This window comes from Wyeomyia smithii, chromosome 3 (assembly GCF_029784165.1).
Source record: "Wyeomyia smithii strain HCP4-BCI-WySm-NY-G18 chromosome 3, ASM2978416v1, whole genome shotgun sequence".
In the NCBI taxonomy this organism is placed as follows: domain Eukaryota; kingdom Metazoa; phylum Arthropoda; class Insecta; order Diptera; family Culicidae; genus Wyeomyia; species Wyeomyia smithii.
Genome location: NC_073696.1, coordinates 60,764,754 through 60,782,827, shown reverse-complemented (window position 1 = coordinate 60,782,827; position 18,074 = coordinate 60,764,754). Strand labels below are relative to the sequence as shown.

Sequence of the window (18,074 nt, the reverse complement as noted above, 5' to 3'; positions counted from 1 at the left end):
GTGGACTTTTTACTGCAGTCCTTATCCCTTTCACAGATGTTTGAACTACGCTTAAGTCGACTAGGCAATAGGCTGTCCCAAAAAAAATCGGTGTTGAAAAAGTCAAGGTGATCAGCCCTGAATTGAAAGATAATGTTATTTATAGCATTTTTGTAGAACATTTCGACTTTCTAAAAGGTCGTTTTCATGTTGCCCAAACGTGATTTATGAAAAAATGACTTTTTCAAGCTACAAAACCACTCTTTTGCACTTTTTTCAAATCTGTTCGATTCCGAAATTTTTCCATATATTTTTTCATTTTTGTGGGGTTGGCTGAGATATCGGCGTTTTTACATGTGATGGAAAACTATGCATTTTGTCAAAAATGCCACTAAAGCTCAATATCTCCGTTGCACAGTGTTTTATTTTGCCGTTTTTGTTTTGATTCAAATGTTGATTATAGCCATGAGGTATGTTCGGAGAAGCTTCGGTATATTCAAAAATGCATCTTTTAATGTAGAAAGAAGGGTGATCAATCCACCAATAAGTGAGATAAAAAATTTACTTTTTGATCAGAACGAGAGAGACGCAAGGTGTCTTCGACAATGTTTTAGGTTATCTTTCAACAAGAAACTTTACCGAAGACATCAAGTTTCTATCTTTTAGAAGGCACGAAAAATCATAATTTTCGTTCTAACTTTATTCGCAGATTTTTCCAAATTTTGAAACCTTCTACTAAGTTATCAGCCATCCAAAAATGCATTTGTTTTCTGAACATTGTTATTTTTTATCTCCCAAAATAAAACAGTGATTTAACATATTTGTTAAAATGCATAGTTTTCCATCACTCAGAAAAATGCCAATATCTCAGCTCCTCGATAAGGCATCAAGTATTTTTTTTCATGTGAATTTTCGTGGTTAATTCCGCTTTGCAATGAAAACTTCAGTTCTTGCTCAAATTTTTTTTTATTTGTGTTTTGAAGGGTTTTATCTAAAAATTAGTTAGGTAAAATATTCAGAAACAACCCCACAAAAATAAAAATATGTACCAAAAAATGTAGGAATCGAACGAAAAAATGTAGGAATCGAATTGAAAAAAATGCAAAAAGTGGGTTTGTAGCTTAAAAAAGTCATTTTTTCATAAATTACGTTTGGGCAACCTGAAAACGACCTTATGAAATTCGAAATTTTCTACGAAAATGCTAAAAATAACATTATGTTTTAATTTAGGGCTGAGTGCCTTGACTTTTTCAACATCGATTATTTTTGGGACACCCTACCAGGCAACCTTAGTAAACACTTCGCGTACTACAGAGAAGCATACGAATGAGGGTATTGTTTTTTTTTCATTTCAAATGTTCTCATGAGTTGGTAAAAGGTATTATACCTTAGCTTAATTGTGACATTTGTAATTACATTTTTTCAAGTGAGATAAAGTTTACGTTGTGATCAAACCAAATAAAACTGCTAATATATCATTTAGAAGTTTTATTTAATGTAAACCTGTTGGGAATGTAATTCAACTCCTATAAAATTCAAAACATGGAATTAACTCTTCAGTGCTTAAGATAGTAAAAACAAATTTACCATGTGAGTCAGTAGTAAGACGCCAACTGCCAGAGTTTACACGATGCTGTACTGTTTTATACCAACGGTTCTACACAACAGTATAGGACCTACAGTACTGCCGATGTGATTTTGGAGTTAATTTGCGATGTCGTGGGAGTATCGCAGAGTAATTCTACAGCACATACGGTAGCATATAAAGTTTGCTACGAAAGGCGTACACATCCGTACAGGTCAGTAGGAGGAGATAATTTGTACAATGACAAAATGCGATACTAATTGGCCGGCATTGCTAGTCAGATTGTAGTGATTGTATATAAACATTTTTTTGACAATTTGAAAAAAAATACAGTTATACCTAGATATAAGGCAACCACGATATAACGTAACTTTTACCTCGATATAATTTCACTTTTTTTAATTTCATAAAATTAGAACACAACAATTATTCTGAGGGTGTATAATGCTCCGAATAAATGTTTCTAGTAAGTTTTGAAACCAATAAGTACCGTAAAACGGGGTAAAATTGACATTTTTTTGAATGTTTTGTGACTGGTTATGTTTGTCTACGAAAATTGTCTTAGAGGGACATAAGACATGTTTATATATACTGCTAGGAGAAGAAAGATAAGTGTATGCGCAATTTTGAGTTACCATCAAGAATTTTGCACCGATAAAAAAAAATTTTTTCGTGCTTCGATATAATAAAAATAAAGTTGCCTTATATCGAGGTACGACTGTATCTGGAAAAAAAATCACCAACATTTTTATACAGAAAGGAAGTCGAGAAGCCAAATGAAAAAACTATTGCCAAATGATATTCAAATATATTGGTAGAGTAATAATTGTTTTTTTTTTCGGATAAATGGCCACTTTTAAATTTTATTTTCGTCTACAGGTAGGTGAATCCTATCTGCAATAAAATTTTGTTATACCCATCGCACTGTTCCATATGATAATAACTCATATAATTCCATATAACACCCGCCTTGCGTGTCCGGTTGAAACTTGTTTTTTTTTCCAATTTGGTAAAACACTTTATAAAATGCGATTGCCTTGTAACTGGCCAACAGAACCCAGACTTTACATTTCGTTTTGATATCCATTACGAGGGCACTGAAAGTTCATTATACGACTGTAACACTATTAGGGTATTATTACGACGTCACTTAAACGAAGAAATTTTCAAACACACACCAAAAATGGACCATCTTCAGAATATTACTGGTTAGCACCGTGTTTGCACATACATGGCGTCAATGCAATCTATATATCCCAACTTCACAAATGATGCTGTATTTTGATACAGCATTCTTCAAACAACATTTTCTTTATTTCAATGACGGCTCTCCGCTTCTCAGCCAAGAATATGTCAACCACACATCACACGTCCCGATTCACTTTTATGGTCCAAGTATGAATCATCGCATCGAGTTCGAGCTCGCCATGTCGCCTTGAAGTTCTATTTCCGTTGAAACTTTTGCGTTTTTCTTCGTTCTAAAGTAATCATTACAGCTATTGTTGAATGCCGACACTTATTATAAATTGTACCTACATAAACTAACAATACTCGCAAAAAGATACACTCATGATGCGACGAAAAAAAGTTCTAAGCAACGCACCAAGATCGAACCGACGAACGAAATTTACTTTAAACTGTCGCCCCGCGGCAACCGAAATAAACTCACTGTGTAAGTGCCATAATTTTCTTCGCTCACCGCACGCCACCACAGCAGTTTCCCACTTAGCACCGAGTGAGCTGCTCGGTTTGCCTGTCTGGCTTTACGGATTGACTTTCCTCTGTGCGTTGATCGCAAACACATAGGTATCGGAGGGATCCTCTACAGTTCACTTTTCCTCCGGCGCGCGGTCGTCGCCCCGTGCGTTGCTACAGCGGTCGTTTCCTTCCTCCTTGTGATGTTTATTTTCTACAGTTTTTCTTATTCATAAAAATCCGGTGATGATGGAATCATGTGAGTACATTCGGCCGCTTAAAGTCCTCTCGCGGGAAATGAGGATGGCAGTAGTGGGATGCTTGATGGCACTATGAGCTTCCACATTTGGGTTTTACGTTTCGTCACTCAATTTCTGAATGCATCATTTTAATTGTTCGAACATAGCTTGGCAAATATATTTAATGTTCTGTTCCAACACGATTATACTTTTCAAACAGACCAATTTTCACAGTGTACCGACACATTTCTCAGAACGTTGCAGTCGTGCGTGACGCGGTCCCCTCGCGGTCCCCTCGCGGCGCTCACTTAAGTCACAGCTAACGAATGTACCGGGATCAACCGCGGAAGAAACAATCATGCGTTAGCTTTTATGCCGTTGTATATATCTAACGTGCGTACGGAGGAAAAGAATCGGTATCACAACAAAACAAATTGCTTCGCTTACATCAACCGCACCGGAACGCGACGCAACGAGAAATACGGAATTCGGGCAGCTTAATTTCCAGAGCATCCGTTCAGTCCGACCGATCGGCAGCGACTAACGATCGGGATGAATTAAACTCGGATAGTTGCCGAAAGCGGGACGGAAACTCTATGAGCACCCGAGCATGCGCATATGGTTTGTTCCGGAGTTCACTGATATCACTGGTTCAATTATTCGTATCTTGCATCAGAGGCTAATTGGTTTCGATGCCTGGTAAAAGGTCCCATCTGCAGTACCCAAACTAGTAATCAATGCCACAGGTTCCAATAATTCTTATAATTTTACAGCTGCACATTCATATGAACTAAGGATTCAATGATGGTCATAATTTTAGTAAAGGTTTAATTTGCAATATTGATCACGCTTGTCCAGTTTAAATGTTTCATTTTTCTCAAAACAACTTGCCTTTCTCGTGTACCCTCGGAGAATACGAATTCAATAACGATGCTTTTTATTTTGGTAGAGTTGTTCAAATTGATGTCATTAAAGCTATATACTCAATTAGTTTATATGCTATGGGAGTCGATTTATTATCAATGAAATTCATAAAGAATATTTGCCCTGTTTTGATTGAGCCTATAACACATCTTCTCGATTCTATAATCACAACAAGTTTTTCCTGATGCTTGGAAAAATCTAAAATTATACATAATAAGAAAAAATCTAACTCTAACACGATAGATAATCTGCGATCCATAAGCATCCTTTGCGCTTTGTCTAAGATTTTCGAAAAAATGATCAAAATGGATCTTTGTGGTTGCATAACCAGAAAGAACCTGTTAAACCAGTTGCAGTCCGGCTACCGAACTAAACACAGCTCAAAAACTGCGATGCTAAATATCACTGATGATATTGGTCTTGTACTTGATAGTGGTCGTCCCGTTGTTCTAATTTTATCAGACTTTTCAAAGGCTTTCGACACATATACATATACAATTTTATGTCAAAAACTGAGATCAAACTTCGGACTTTTATTACATGCATCAAATCTGATAAATTCATATCTGAGTGGGCGATCTCACTTTGTCCCCAATAATGGAATACTTTCTCAGTTTCTGCCGGTATCATCTGGAGTCCCACAAGGTTCTATTCTTGGTCCAATTTTGTTTTCTTTATACATAAATGACCTTCCTGAAGTCATCAAAAACTGCAAGATTTTTCTTTTTGCGGATGATGTCCAGTTATATTATGAATGTACTAATAAGTCGGCTGCAGAAATATCTCACAAAATTAATGCTGATTTAAAACGAGTTTTAGATTGGTCCGCAAGAAATAAGCTCACATTGAATTGTACGAAAACAAACGCAGTTTTTATTTCCAATGACTCTAAACATAATACCTTGAAACCGGCGTTGTTTCTAGGCAGTGAAATTGTCTCATTTGTTGATGATGCTGTTAGTTTGGGTATTCGCATCCAATCTAATTTTGGTTGGGATTAATAGGTGCTCTCACAATGGGTTAAAATTTATACATGTTTACGCTCGCTTTATACAACATCGTCGTTTCTCGCAACTAGCACAAAATTAAAACTTTTTGAGAGTTTAATCTTCCCCCATTTTTCGGCATGCGATTTTTTGCTTGATGATGCACCCGTCACTGTTTTTAATAAGCTAAAAGTTCCGTTACATTCATGTGTGCGTTATGTGTTCAACTTGAACAGGTTTTCTCGTGTCTCCCACCTTCAGTATCGCCTAATCGGTTGTACTTTGGAAAATTTGGGTAGGCTGCGTATTAGCTCATTTCTACATGGTTTGTTGAAAACAAAGTAACCTGGTTATAAACATAGTAAATTACATAAGGAAATTGCTCCATTATTTATCATATTAAGCCGTTATTCACAAAGAATGCATGGATTAAACACTCAATTTTCACGAATTAATTGAACAAACAAACTAAACATGCTTACGTGCTTTTATGAAATCATTCAGCATTGTATATTTAGTGAAATTAGCTAGATTTATCCTGATTTTTTAAAACAAACCATTTTTCACAACACTTCCACATCCATCTCAAAACTTGAATCACTGCTCGAATATTCATCTCACGACGCCCCCATATTCATCACACTGGTAATAATGAATAAATCACATTATCGTGAATAAACTTAGCCGCAGCTCGTCGCAGTAGGTTACCTAGATATTCACTGTAGTTGTTTACGTGCAAAATTGGTAACCTAGGTAACCACTGCATTGCTATCGATTTATGTCAATTATGTCGGAATAATTCAACATTTTCAGTATGATTTGTTCGTATTAACAGAAACCGATTTGGCAACTTTTGATTTCCTTCAAGGCAGTGAAAACAGATGAAAATACATACAGTTGTAATTTTGGAATTGTAAAAATTCATCTTATATGTTTCTGCTAATTCAAGCTGGTTTTTGGAAATTTGAAGTGAACATTTCAAAGATTATAGTATTCTTAGTGTAGTGAGTGATTTTGTTTAGTGATTTAAATAAAAAATGGTCCACTAGTGATGAGAAAAACTTTGGTTGGCTGCTGAACGAGTCCCGTTGAAGCCGTACAGAACAATGCGCGGATTTTGTTTTCTGAGGTAGGTGATTGAGATAAATGAGTTTTCGAGTGCAGATGTCTGACTATTATATCAAATTTAGAGCTTTTAAATGAGTTTTTGAGGATTCTACTTTATTAGAAATCTAAAGTGAACTAAGAAGAATCCATTCCATGGATTAGCAAATTGATTTAAGTTTAGTAAAGCGGGCAATGTATGTAGTTTCGCGGGAATGCGAAGATGAACGGGAATAGAAGGTGTGACTAGAATTAGAAAAAATTTTCCCTCGTCCAGACGGGACTCGAACCCACAATCTCCGGCAAGGTGTTTTGGCCAATTAAACTACTGGGTAAGGGTAACTCTTCCTAAGACCAATGTCGAATCACCCTCTACTATTGTGTTCCCGCATCTCAGCACGCCGCGATGAAACTGCACACACTGCCCTGTGGAAGTTTATTTCTGTCAACTGAGAGAGTGGTCTCTTTACACACACTATGTATAATGACTTATTATATCTACAGCGGCGCAAGCGATGAGACACGTCAGTTGGTGGCCAACTCCCATGGAAGGCGTATCACGGAAGAGCTCCGTTGTGCTAATTTTACTTTACGAACTAATTTCATTTTTTTGTCATATTGACTTACATTTTAAGTTTAGTCAAGCGGGCAATGTATGTAGTTTCGCGGGAATGATTGATTTTGTGTTTTCATGTTGTATGATATTCATCTACATGGGCTGAGATGAATAATGGAGCAATTCCCCCAATAATATTTCTTTATGTGTTGATTGTTTTACTTAGAAATTTAAGTTATCATTTTTATTTTATCTGATAATAATTCAAGTAAAATCAGGAGAAATTATCTATAGAGCATTGCAGACACAGCTCAAGAGTTGATGTTTGTTATCACTTTATTTCTCAAATACTAATCAAATTCAATATATTTTACTATGTTATCAGAAGGTTAAGAGAGATCTTCAGGAGGTTTGTTTAGTTTTCATTTTATACAATTCTTATAATTTCTTCTACACTAGCGATTAATAAAATTTCACTACCATAATCTAAACTTTCTTTCTCTCCTCCTGAAACAGAAGTTAAATATGTAAACTAAATGGTATACCATTATTCATTCATTGGCTGAAACTTATTTTTCAAAGGGACTGTATGTCATTGTATGTCAATCTCGTTAGCTCCAATATCTATCAATCTTTTTTCACGACCTTGGTTTTATTACTGCGCCAGAGAATAACGAATAGCTTTCTAGTAACCCAACAAGCGACATAAAGAGTGAAAATAGCAATTGCCACTATATCTAACAGTAGGTATTGATACCACGGCATTCGAATGGCGGCCGATTTTAAATGTGGCGCTCCGTTATGCCGTATCACATATTCGATCCAAAACACAGCCTGTTGCAAAGGGTGCATTGGGTTGTCCCGAAACAGGCTGGACAAACGGTTCGCATTGCGTTGGTAGTCCGAGTTTTCCACAATTTGCAGAATCTTGTGCTGAAACTCGTCAACTGTTATGTTGGCGATGTTGAGCGTCAGTCCGATGCCGGATTTTTCGAATTTAAGCGCATTCGTATGCTGGTCACCGTAAAATGGAACGAACAGCATTGGCCGACCCCAGTAGATGGATTCCTGCGAGCCGAAGATGCCGCCGTGGGTAACAAACAGTTTAATGTGGGAATGCGCAAGCACGTCGTTCTGGGGTAACCATTTTTGCACCAATACATTCGATGGCAACTCGGGAATTTGATCGCTTTCCCACTTCCACAGGAAGTTATACTGAGGTAGGTTACGGAACACCTGAAGAAAAACTTTCAGCGTTTCGGGAGGCATCGCCGAGCTTCGCAGAAAGGTTCCAAAGTTAATATAAATCGTTCCTGACACAGAACTTTCCAAAAAGCTCTGAAAATCACTTTCAACGAATAAAAATAACACCTATATATGAAGAAAATGAACCTACCTTAACAGTTTGCGGTAAATCTTTGGGTGGTTTTATGTGCAACCCTGCTATATCGACCATTCCGATCATTTTAGGTCTCGGTCTAAACGAAACGATGTTGTTGTTGGCTAGGATCACACTTACATTCATGTCTAGTTGTTCCACCGTTGGTAGCGATTCGGCAGATACATCTTCTTTGGTAAAATATTTTCTAGCCAACGAAGTTTGTGCTGGCAGATAAACAAACTTTCTATAGGTCCAATCGTAGGCGGTCACAATCACATTATAACATCGCTCAAAAAATGACATTTCATCTGTAAGTTGGGTGAAAAAATGCGGCACGAATGACAGCGGGGTAATCATTCCAAACGCCCTGTCGATATAGTCCGTGTATCCTAAGGTGTCTGCAATGATTCTAACAGATTATAATTTTACAATTTTAAAACATTTTCTGCTCTCTTACTGATTGTAACAACCGGTGCTCGATATCTGTGCCCAAACATCAAAAACGCTTCTTGCACAAACTGCTCCGCGATTATCAAATCATATTGGAGGCCATCTTCTCGTAAAAATTGCTGCACATTTTTTGACTTAAACGCATGTTCCGTTGTAGCCAAACCGAGCCACCATAGAATTTGAAGCTTGTAAAACGGACTACTGAACGCTGTTGTACGATAGTACGATTCCATCGGAAGATCACCTTCGAAATCAAATACCGGCTGTATCAGAACCTCCCGGTAGCGATCACTGTAGGTCGAGCTCTTGAGCCGGTAGTTGCTGATAGTAGTAATCTCGTGACCGCGAGAGAGCAGTTCATTCACAACATGCTCGAACATAAGCCAGTGGCTCATTCCGGGGAAGGAAGAAACTAGTAAAATGTTGGCACCATCAACGAAACCCGTCGATGCTACTAGAACGCTTACGATCACTGTCGCAAAACATTTATGAAACTGCAACAATTCGAAGTTGTTTAGATTAATTGTGAAGCATTTATTTCAACAACTCTCGACCTACCATGTTACCAAATTTATCTTCGAAGCAACTGTGACAAGCAATAAATGCAGAGAACTTTCGCTCGAGACTGACGGCTGACTGAGACTGACAATAGATCTGAAAGAGCTCCGCTCTCGATCTTTTGCTTTTGACTGAACAGAGTGCGTTCATGAGCAGCATATGTTCGTGGTGAAGCAAAGATCAAATTCATTCTCTTTTTCATAGACGCTATTATGTAGTGATCGTAAGTGTTGTACCTATAGTTTACCATGAAGGAAAATTACTTACACACAGCCACTGGCCATGTTATAGAACCGAATTTTATATTTGACATTGGTTTTGCTGTTTCATTCTAGGATTGTTAGCTTACTTAATAGTACTTTATATTAGGGTACTTCAGGTAAATTCGATAAAAAATGTATAGATTTATTGCTGGCTGAATATAACTTCATTAATACTGTTTTTACCGCTACAACGATGAGTTTCGTCGGCGTTTTTTGGAATTGTATGAAAAAACGACTTTGGAATAGGTTATTCTCAACATTTGAAACGTGTTATTTCAATTAAAAGAGTTACTTATTTATTTCCTATGAGATGCTCCCCTCAGTCAAAGAATTCAAATTATAAAGAAAAATATGCACAATTCGCGGCCTCATGTGGTTGAGGATCCAATTGATGTATTTCGCCACATTGGTATAAATGGACGGTTTTTCGCCGAAAGAGAAAGTAGTTCCATGGAAGCTATACCGTACTGCTCAAATCGTCCTTCAGGTCCCGTGTATCCCAACGGTGCCGCACCATCACCGCATGGCGCACCAAAGTATTATCCTCCTGCGCACAACTGTTTGTCGTCGAGAACATAACCAGGTTTGTTGTTAAAATACTGCTGACATTCAGAATTGTTGAGCAGCCTTACGGTTCCCTCTAGTAAAACTTTCGAAAAGGCTCCTATCGTTTCCGACAGACCCCATCCCGTGACGATGTATCGACGAGGGCGATTGTTTCTGAGTGCTAATGGGTGCGGTAAACAAATTGGTTGAATGTGATCTGTCGATTGATAAGTCGAATCGAAGTTAGTTAAAATAATAAATTTTCGAAGAATTGTGAGAAAGTGCGAGTAAAACATTGCCCGGTACCTTGAGTGTTCACATGTTTACTCAGGCGTATCAGTACAATGTCGTTAATGGGCTTATAAGAAGAAAACCCTGAGTGTTTCATGATATTCTCAATATCGTAATCCCGAACAGGTGGAGCACAAACGGTATTCCCCACTTCGCAATCATTATCTTGGTCACGTACATGCTCACGCAGGCGTACTTTTGAAGTAGAATACTTCTCTCAGGAAGTTCGGCTACATAGGGATGTGAAATGAAAATCTAAAACCTAAAAAAGTGAAAAATATGTCCAATTTCAAATGCTAATAAATCGGTTAGTATTCGATGGATTTCTTTCGTTCTTGCAGCAATAGATTGGAAAATCTTCTAAGATTCTTCCCAAAAGAAGATAATTGTAATTTTATTATTCACACTATTGTACTATTGAAAATAGTCAAGCCTTGTCAAAACGAAAAATTCGACCTCTGATTGGTCGTTTTATGCTTGCTTCCCAAGCACGGTCGACAGGATCATATACCTTGCAATTGAAAACATGCTATTTGGCCTATATAAGAGCCTGTTTCAGCCGGAGCCGCTCATAATAGTTCTAGACAGCGACAACAGCAGTCGTCCTTCCTTAGCAGCAGCACTAGCCCTGTGGTTGGTCATCACGTCTCAGGAGCAGCGCGGTTCTCCTCAGCGTGTGTCGCCAGACTGCCATTACTCCCCCCGTGTTGGGGCAGCATGAAGATTGCCATCAGGAAATCCAATTTTGAACATCAAAATGCCTCTTCCAAGGCAAATAAACAAGTCATTGAAAGTTAATAATTTTTGTCAACGCAAGCAAGCATTCTTTGTTGCATCCTAGCAATTTAAATTTGTCGCACCCGTCTAATTTACTGAATGTGAAATGGCTTCCACAGTGCATGTTGTCGGTGTATCTTAATTCCCCCAATGTTAGGGCAGCTCAAAGGTTGTAATAAGCAACCGATTTTGAACCGCAAAATGCTCTTTTTTCAAGGCAAATAAATAAGTAATTGAAGGTTATTAATTTTCAGGCATCAACACAAGCAGACATTCTGTGCGGGATGCAATCAAATTCTGTTGTAGTTGTCTAATTTTTACCTCATTGAGTTAACCCCCCAATGTTGAGACAGTGCAAAGGCTGTGATCGCCATAACCGATTTTGAATAACAAACTGCCCTGTTAGAACGCATTCACAAAAGCAGTTAGTTCGACTATGCAGAGCTAATATGAAGTGGATTCAATCAATCAGCATTAACAGAATTTCGTCGTCTCCCAGCTGCCAAATTGCAACATGATGCAACACGCAATAGCGAGCAAACGAAATCGCTTGGTGTTACAAACCGCAATAAGATACGGGTTAAAACCGTTGCGTGTGTGAGAGCACCATCGGTGTTTATTCGCTGGATACAAAAATCAAATGCGAATTGTGGAATAATTCGTCTAAAGAACATAAGGAAATGGTAAACCTGAACTGAAAGACGTAGCCTATTACGTAGCACCCTTCGGCTATAAAAGAGTGTTTTTGGGAAAACTAGCTACATTTATTAGTCGGAAGGTGAGCTGGATGGACCGTCCACAACGTTGACAGCAGCAGCAGCAGATATCAGCACTCAGCAGTAACAGAATATATCAGCGGGTTGCGCCTGTGGCTGCCTTTAAATTAAACAAATCACTTGCCCTGTGGTTGGTCACCACGTCTCAGGCCTCTGCCTGAGAACGAACGCCAACGCGAGCGATCGGGCGAGATTTTTGCAGTACAACAGCCGGCACTTCATCTAATGGAAAAGTTGGATCATTTTGTTCAGAAGAATATTACTGTCGGTAATATTACAGAGCTGCGATTGCATTATATCCGATATGGAATTGAACAATTGTTCTTTTGAGAACAAGTAAAACACTTAATTTGAAGAGTTAATAGTTTTGGGTACCAGTAGCAGTATGGTAACAGCCTCAGCGGTAAGTGCAGCCGGTACTTCCATGAGGCGGATGTTATAAGGAAGTAAATGGAAGCGGCATGGCGAAACAGTTCAGGTGTGCTTAGACGCGCGTCATTTTTCGTTGTTGATATTATTCCCCACATGAAACGAAGCTCTTTTGTACGATAGCGGCGGTATTAGCGGTAGATGCATTTGCCAACACTTACTCCAGTAAAGCCGTGTCTAATTTTCAATATGAAAACACCTTTCTATTGTGTTGGCCGTGCACATTAGGCCTCTGCCAGGCTAAACGCGAAAAGCGGCGTGAACCGTTTCGCCCGGCCGTAGGTTAATGTGCAGCCGTAAGTAGAGCTGTGTAAAAGTATTCTACTTCAACCTCGCGGTCGTGGCTTTGCACACAACCCTCCTGTGATTTTTTCGCTTAAAAAATCAAACCATAATATCGATTCATCTTCATTGAAAACCAAGTATTTACGGTCATTCGGAAAATGAAAAAACATTCGTTTTCGCACCACCTACGATTCGATTTGGATTAGTATATTCACCACAGTTTGAAGGAAGAAAATTCTTTCCTGCAATATTGTAAAGCAAATTTTTTTTAAATGAGTTCGAGTGCCATTCGAAGCAATACTTGCGCTGAAAACTCATTTCCGTGATGTTACTGATCCATGAGACACAATGATGAACTTTGGTGAATATTGCGTAACCATTCGTTGAACACTTAGCAGAATCTTCTTTTCGGGACACTGAAAAAGCTATGATGCCGCCTAAGAACCAGATACATTACTTTACTTTACTTTGTTGGCTAACGGACCGTTCACCGGTCTAGGGCCGAACGAATTAGAGATGTCCAGCTTCTCCTGTTTCAGGCAGCCGTTCTCCAGTCTCCTTGTACACCAGCAGATCGTGCATCTTCTTCCACCGCGCACATCCACCGCGTGCGAGGCCTACCGCGGAGTCGACGGCCTCTTCCTGGTTCTCTACTGAAGATAGTTTTGGCGGCTCTCTCGTCAGGCATCCTGGCTACATGTCCAGCCCACTGAAGTCTGCCCCGCTGTATTACCTTCACTATATCAGTTTGTATACCTGGTACAACTCGTGATTCATGCGTCTGCGCCACACTCCATCTTCTAGTTTACCGCCAAGTACGCTTTTACCGCGCGAACTTTACGCTCAAAAACTCTGAACACTCGTCGATCAGCTTCCTTCTGCGTTCATGCTTCATGTTCGTAAAGGGCCACCGGGAGTATCAGCGTCCTATACAGCGCTAGTTTTGTGCGAGTTTGCAAACTACGGGACCTTAGCTGGTTACGTAGTCCGTAGAAGGCCCTGTTCGCAGCTGCAACTCGTCGTTGCACTTCACGGCTCATATAGTTGTCACATGTCACAAGCGTACCGAGATAAACAAATTCGTCAACCACTTCAAATCGTTCCCCATCTATCTTCACCTCAGCACCAACACCACGGGGACTCCCACGCTCTCTGCCAGCTACCATGTACTTCGTTTTGGCAGAGTTAATGACAAGTCCCAATCTCGCTGCTTCCCTCTTAAAAGGTACGAAGGCCTCCTCCACGGCCTTACGGTTGATACCGACCAGATACCATTCCATTCGAAAAGCAACTCTCCTCCACTGTCCCCGTTGCAAACACTCGTCCTATTTGTAAGCCCTGCGCAAAGTTGTCCTACGTGCAAAGTTTGACCGTATGTATCTCGGTTACTGTCCAAGCATATTACTAGATTGAAAAGTGCAAACATGCCGGTAATTATGTTTGCAATTTTCAACGTTCGCGATACAGCATCAACCTCTGTAAAGCCACACCCTGCAGTATCGTTCTCTTCAATTATATTTGCCTGCACTTTAACTCATGCCTGTTGAACTTTGTTCGTGAACTCAATAATAGTTTTCAGTTCTACCCGAGCAAGAGAAAATATCGAAATAATATCAACACTTGACATTAAAAACTCGATAATACAATACCTCATTTTGACCATAATATGTTGTTAACTTTATCATTGTTCTCATAAGGCCTTATATTGCAACGATAATAAAAATTAAAATTTAACAAAAATGCAAACCCTCAATTAAGAACCTAATGCAATGACTGTACGTTAACTGTAACACACGGTGTCAAAATTTCGATTATTATCGAATTTTCATGTACCTCTGATTTTTTTTTCGCCAAAATGTTGCCAACTGGATAAGAATCAAGGATCGGGAAGTTAAAAAATATTTCATCGGCGATTTTTTGGAAAATTTGGATTTTAATTATTTTAGCGCAAATCTATAAAAAAAATTCCCTCTAACTTCACTAATGTCAGTCATATTAACATAGTCAGCAACCAGTGCATTTGAGGGTAGTGCAGTGTAATTTAATTTCAAAAAATTAACAATTAAATTAGTCATTTTACCACAGACAAACAGACGTACCACTCCATACAAAATTCTAAAAAAATGTGGTTCCGATTATTTTGTGCGACACGTACTGGACATATTCCGCAAATGATAAACTTTCAGCCTTTCTGCTGTTTCTGGCAGCACGGCACGCGACTGTCTACTGTCTACTGAGTTCAAAGGTAAAAGGGCAGATGTGCACCACCGCGGTGACGGGAATATTCCGCGTAATTGAAACTCATTTGAATTGACCGTTATTTTGATCCATGAATATAAATTTCGATTGTTAACGAATTTTCATGTACCTCTAATTTTTTTTCGCAGAAATTTTGCCACCAACTGGATAAGAATCAAGGATCGGAATGTTAAAAAATATTTCATCGGCGATTTTTTTGAAAAATTGAATTTATTTATTTAAAAGACGTTCAGCGCAAAAAAAATTAAGATGTAACAATTTTTGTGGGATGCAGGAAAAACGTACGGGAATCCAGCAAACCAGTTTGTTTTTATGTTTTCGTAGAGAAAATTTCCTTAATGTTCAATCTTTTTTTTTTTATAACTATAATATTTATTTAGGCCCAACCGCTAAGCATAACGGGGCCGAATGTCTTTTGGAGTAGGGAAAAGCCAGCTTGAGTAGAGCCTGTATCCTGACTGCTCCTCCTCAAACTGGCATAAAAACCCTCTTATCTTTTCTTGTTAAAAATACATTTCAAAAATACAATTAAATAAAAATAGAGTGACTTATAACTAATATGTACATTTTCCCATAAAACTATTAGCATTGGGGGATGATGAGTCCTTGTCTCTCGGAAATCAAAACCTGGGAAGAAAGATAGAGAAAGAAAAACGATGATAAGTATTGTTCATGAAGATCTTGATAGCAAGAGAGGGACAGAGAGAAAGATAGAGAGTTCAGATATGATAATTTATTTCTTTAATGAATTCGTATATAGGGATAAGAAAATTGGTATTAGGGCGGCAAGTGCATCACGGACTTGCATTGTGGGTGGTGCATTCCGTTTCCGGAGGGAATCGAACAGTTTTTTTCTTGCTCTGTGGTATTTAGGGCATACGAAGACAATGTGTTCGATATCCTCGTACCCTCCACATTCGCAAAGATTGCTATTGACTAATCCAATTCGGTATAGGTGTGTATTAGCTATGTAATGGTTTGACACTAGGCGCGAAATACTCGTATAAAATCCCGAGTTAAGTCGAGCCCTTTAAACCAAGCTTTTGTAGACACTTTGGGCAAGATCGAGTGCATCCATCGCCCTAGGTCGCCAGTATCCCATCTTTCCTGCCAGTTTGCTAGGGCCATTTGTCGAGGCAGGTGAAAATATTCGGTATAGGTGATCGGTCTTTCAAACGTATCTCCTTCTATGGCCCCTTTTTTCGCTAGTAAATCAGCTTCTTCATTGCCTGGGATTGAACAATGAGAGGGAACCCACACAAAACAGATAGTATAAGACTGATCAACCAACACTTCTAATATCCGTCTAATTTCCGGAAGGAAATAGGACGGGTGCTTGACCGGTTTAATCGATCGGAGAGCTTCGGTAGAACTGAGGCTGTCCGAAAAGATGAAATAATTGTCTGGTGGTTTGAGCTCGATAATATGTAGCGAATTATGTATGGCAGCTAATTCAGCTACGTATATATATATATATATATATATATATATATATATATATATATATATATATATATATATATATATATATATATATATATATATATATATATATATATATATATATATATATATATATCCGGATATATATATCCGTATATATCCGGAAAGCCCTTCCATTACGGATCCGTCCGTGAAGAAAGAATTCCCTTCTGGGAGATGACCGAATTTTGCCGAAAATATTGCTGGCACAACTGTTGGTTTGAGGTGTTCAGGGATTCCATGGATTTCTTGTTCCATCGTCAAATCGAACACAACGGAAGAATTGTTGAGCGATGGTGAAATCTCACGGTATGGAGCAACAGAAGACGGGTTTATCTCCATAGATATGAATCGCTGGTATACTGAAATACAGGGTTTCTGGACAACTTCCAAACATTTCTCATAGTTCGCAATAAGCATTGGATTTGCTATTTCCGATCTAATGAGGAAACGAAAACCCAACTCAAACAGCCTCTCTTTGAGTGGTAGTATTCCAGCTATGACCTCTAGGGACATGGTATGTGTCGACTGCATGCAGCCTAGAGCGATACGCAAACAACGGTATTGTATCCTCTCTAGCTTCAGTATGTGTGAAGCTGCGACACCTCTGAAGCATATGCTGCCATATTCTAAAACGGGCAGAACCGTGGTTCGGTAGAGTCGTATCAAATCCTCTGGATGAGCTCCCCATGATGTTCCTGTTACCATTCGAAGGAAATTGATCCTTGGTTGGCATCTTTGTTTCAGGTAATTGATATGTTTTTCCCACGTGCACTTAGAGTCATACCATACTCCGAGATATTTGAAGTTAGGTGACTGAGTGATGGGTCTTCCGGACAGAACTAGCTCAAAACGAGGTGGTGGTCGCTTTTTTGAAAAGACTACCATCTCCTTTTTTCAAGCGAGAACTCGATTCCAATACAACTGGCCCAAACGGTCAGATTGTCGAGTGTGTTTTGCAGGCTGTTCTTCGTGTCTGCGGCCAGAGACGTTGTGACTGAAACTACGCAGTCGTCAGCTAACTGGCGCATCGTGCAGCCGTCCGTCAAGCATGTGTCGATGTCACTGATGTAGAAGTTGTACAACAGCGGACTCAGACAAGAGCCTTGGGGGAGACCCATGTAGCTTGTTCGTGTTATTGTTGAAGAACCGTGGTTGAAAAGTAAATGCTTTTCAGACAGCAGGTTGATCAAAAAGTTTGTCAATATAGGGGAGAATCCTCTTTGATGCAGTTTCTCGGAAAGAATTTCGATTGAAACTGTGTAACAGGTAGGCTTAACGTACGTTATATTGAATAGTAGATACTAGTTTGATTGTACAAATATAATATTGAAATAAATTGTTAAACTCAACTATTTGTACATACAATTTTGTATCAAAATAATTCAAATATTGGGAGAGAGATGATGATGTAAAATACTTAAACAGCTATAAAATTACTAGACGTAAGTAAAGCAAGACTGCGCCCGAAAGATAGGCCACCATGTGGACAGGACATTCCGCACTGTG

At 38.8% G+C, this 18,074-nt stretch overlaps 2 protein-coding genes across 14 annotated transcripts in view; both read right to left on the bottom strand.

Moving 5' to 3' along the window:
- LOC129733133 (chondroitin sulfate proteoglycan 4) overlaps positions 1 to 4,028 on the bottom strand; it is a 54,914-nt gene extending 50,886 nt beyond the window's left edge. Inside the window, exon 1 of one of the 13 annotated variants that reach the window (XM_055694739.1) lies at positions 3,946 to 4,028. The gene's annotated coding sequence lies outside the window, so the exon portion shown is untranslated. Of the gene's footprint in view, positions 1 to 1,566; positions 1,618 to 2,480; positions 2,499 to 2,742; positions 2,765 to 2,795 lie in introns of those variants that run through there. The other 12 variants (XM_055694732.1, XM_055694736.1, XM_055694738.1 and 9 more) reach the window with 12 other exon arrangements.
- Positions 4,029 to 4,553: 525 nt separating this feature from the next.
- Positions 4,554 to 9,564, bottom strand: LOC129728281 (UDP-glycosyltransferase UGT5-like). Its single transcript, XM_055686708.1, has 4 exons — positions 9,458 to 9,564; positions 8,907 to 9,393; positions 8,465 to 8,847; positions 4,554 to 8,406 (listed from the first exon to the last, which is right to left on the bottom strand). The coding sequence occupies exons 1-4, from the start codon at positions 9,458 to 9,460 to the stop codon at positions 7,696 to 7,698; spliced, it is 1,584 nt and encodes a 527-aa protein (XP_055542683.1). The 5' UTR covers positions 9,461 to 9,564; the 3' UTR covers positions 4,554 to 7,695.
- Positions 9,565 to 18,074: the final 8,510 nt, after the last annotated feature.

Coding starts and splice junctions, on each gene's coding strand:
- LOC129728281 (XM_055686708.1), bottom strand. Junction 8,848..8,906: donor AGCACCGGTTGTTACAATCA/GTAAGAGAGCAG, acceptor GAATCATTGCAG/ACACCTTAGGATACACGGAC. Junction 8,407..8,464: donor ATTTACCGCAAACTGTTAAG/GTAGGTTCATTT, acceptor AGTGATTTTCAG/AGCTTTTTGGAAAGTTCTGT.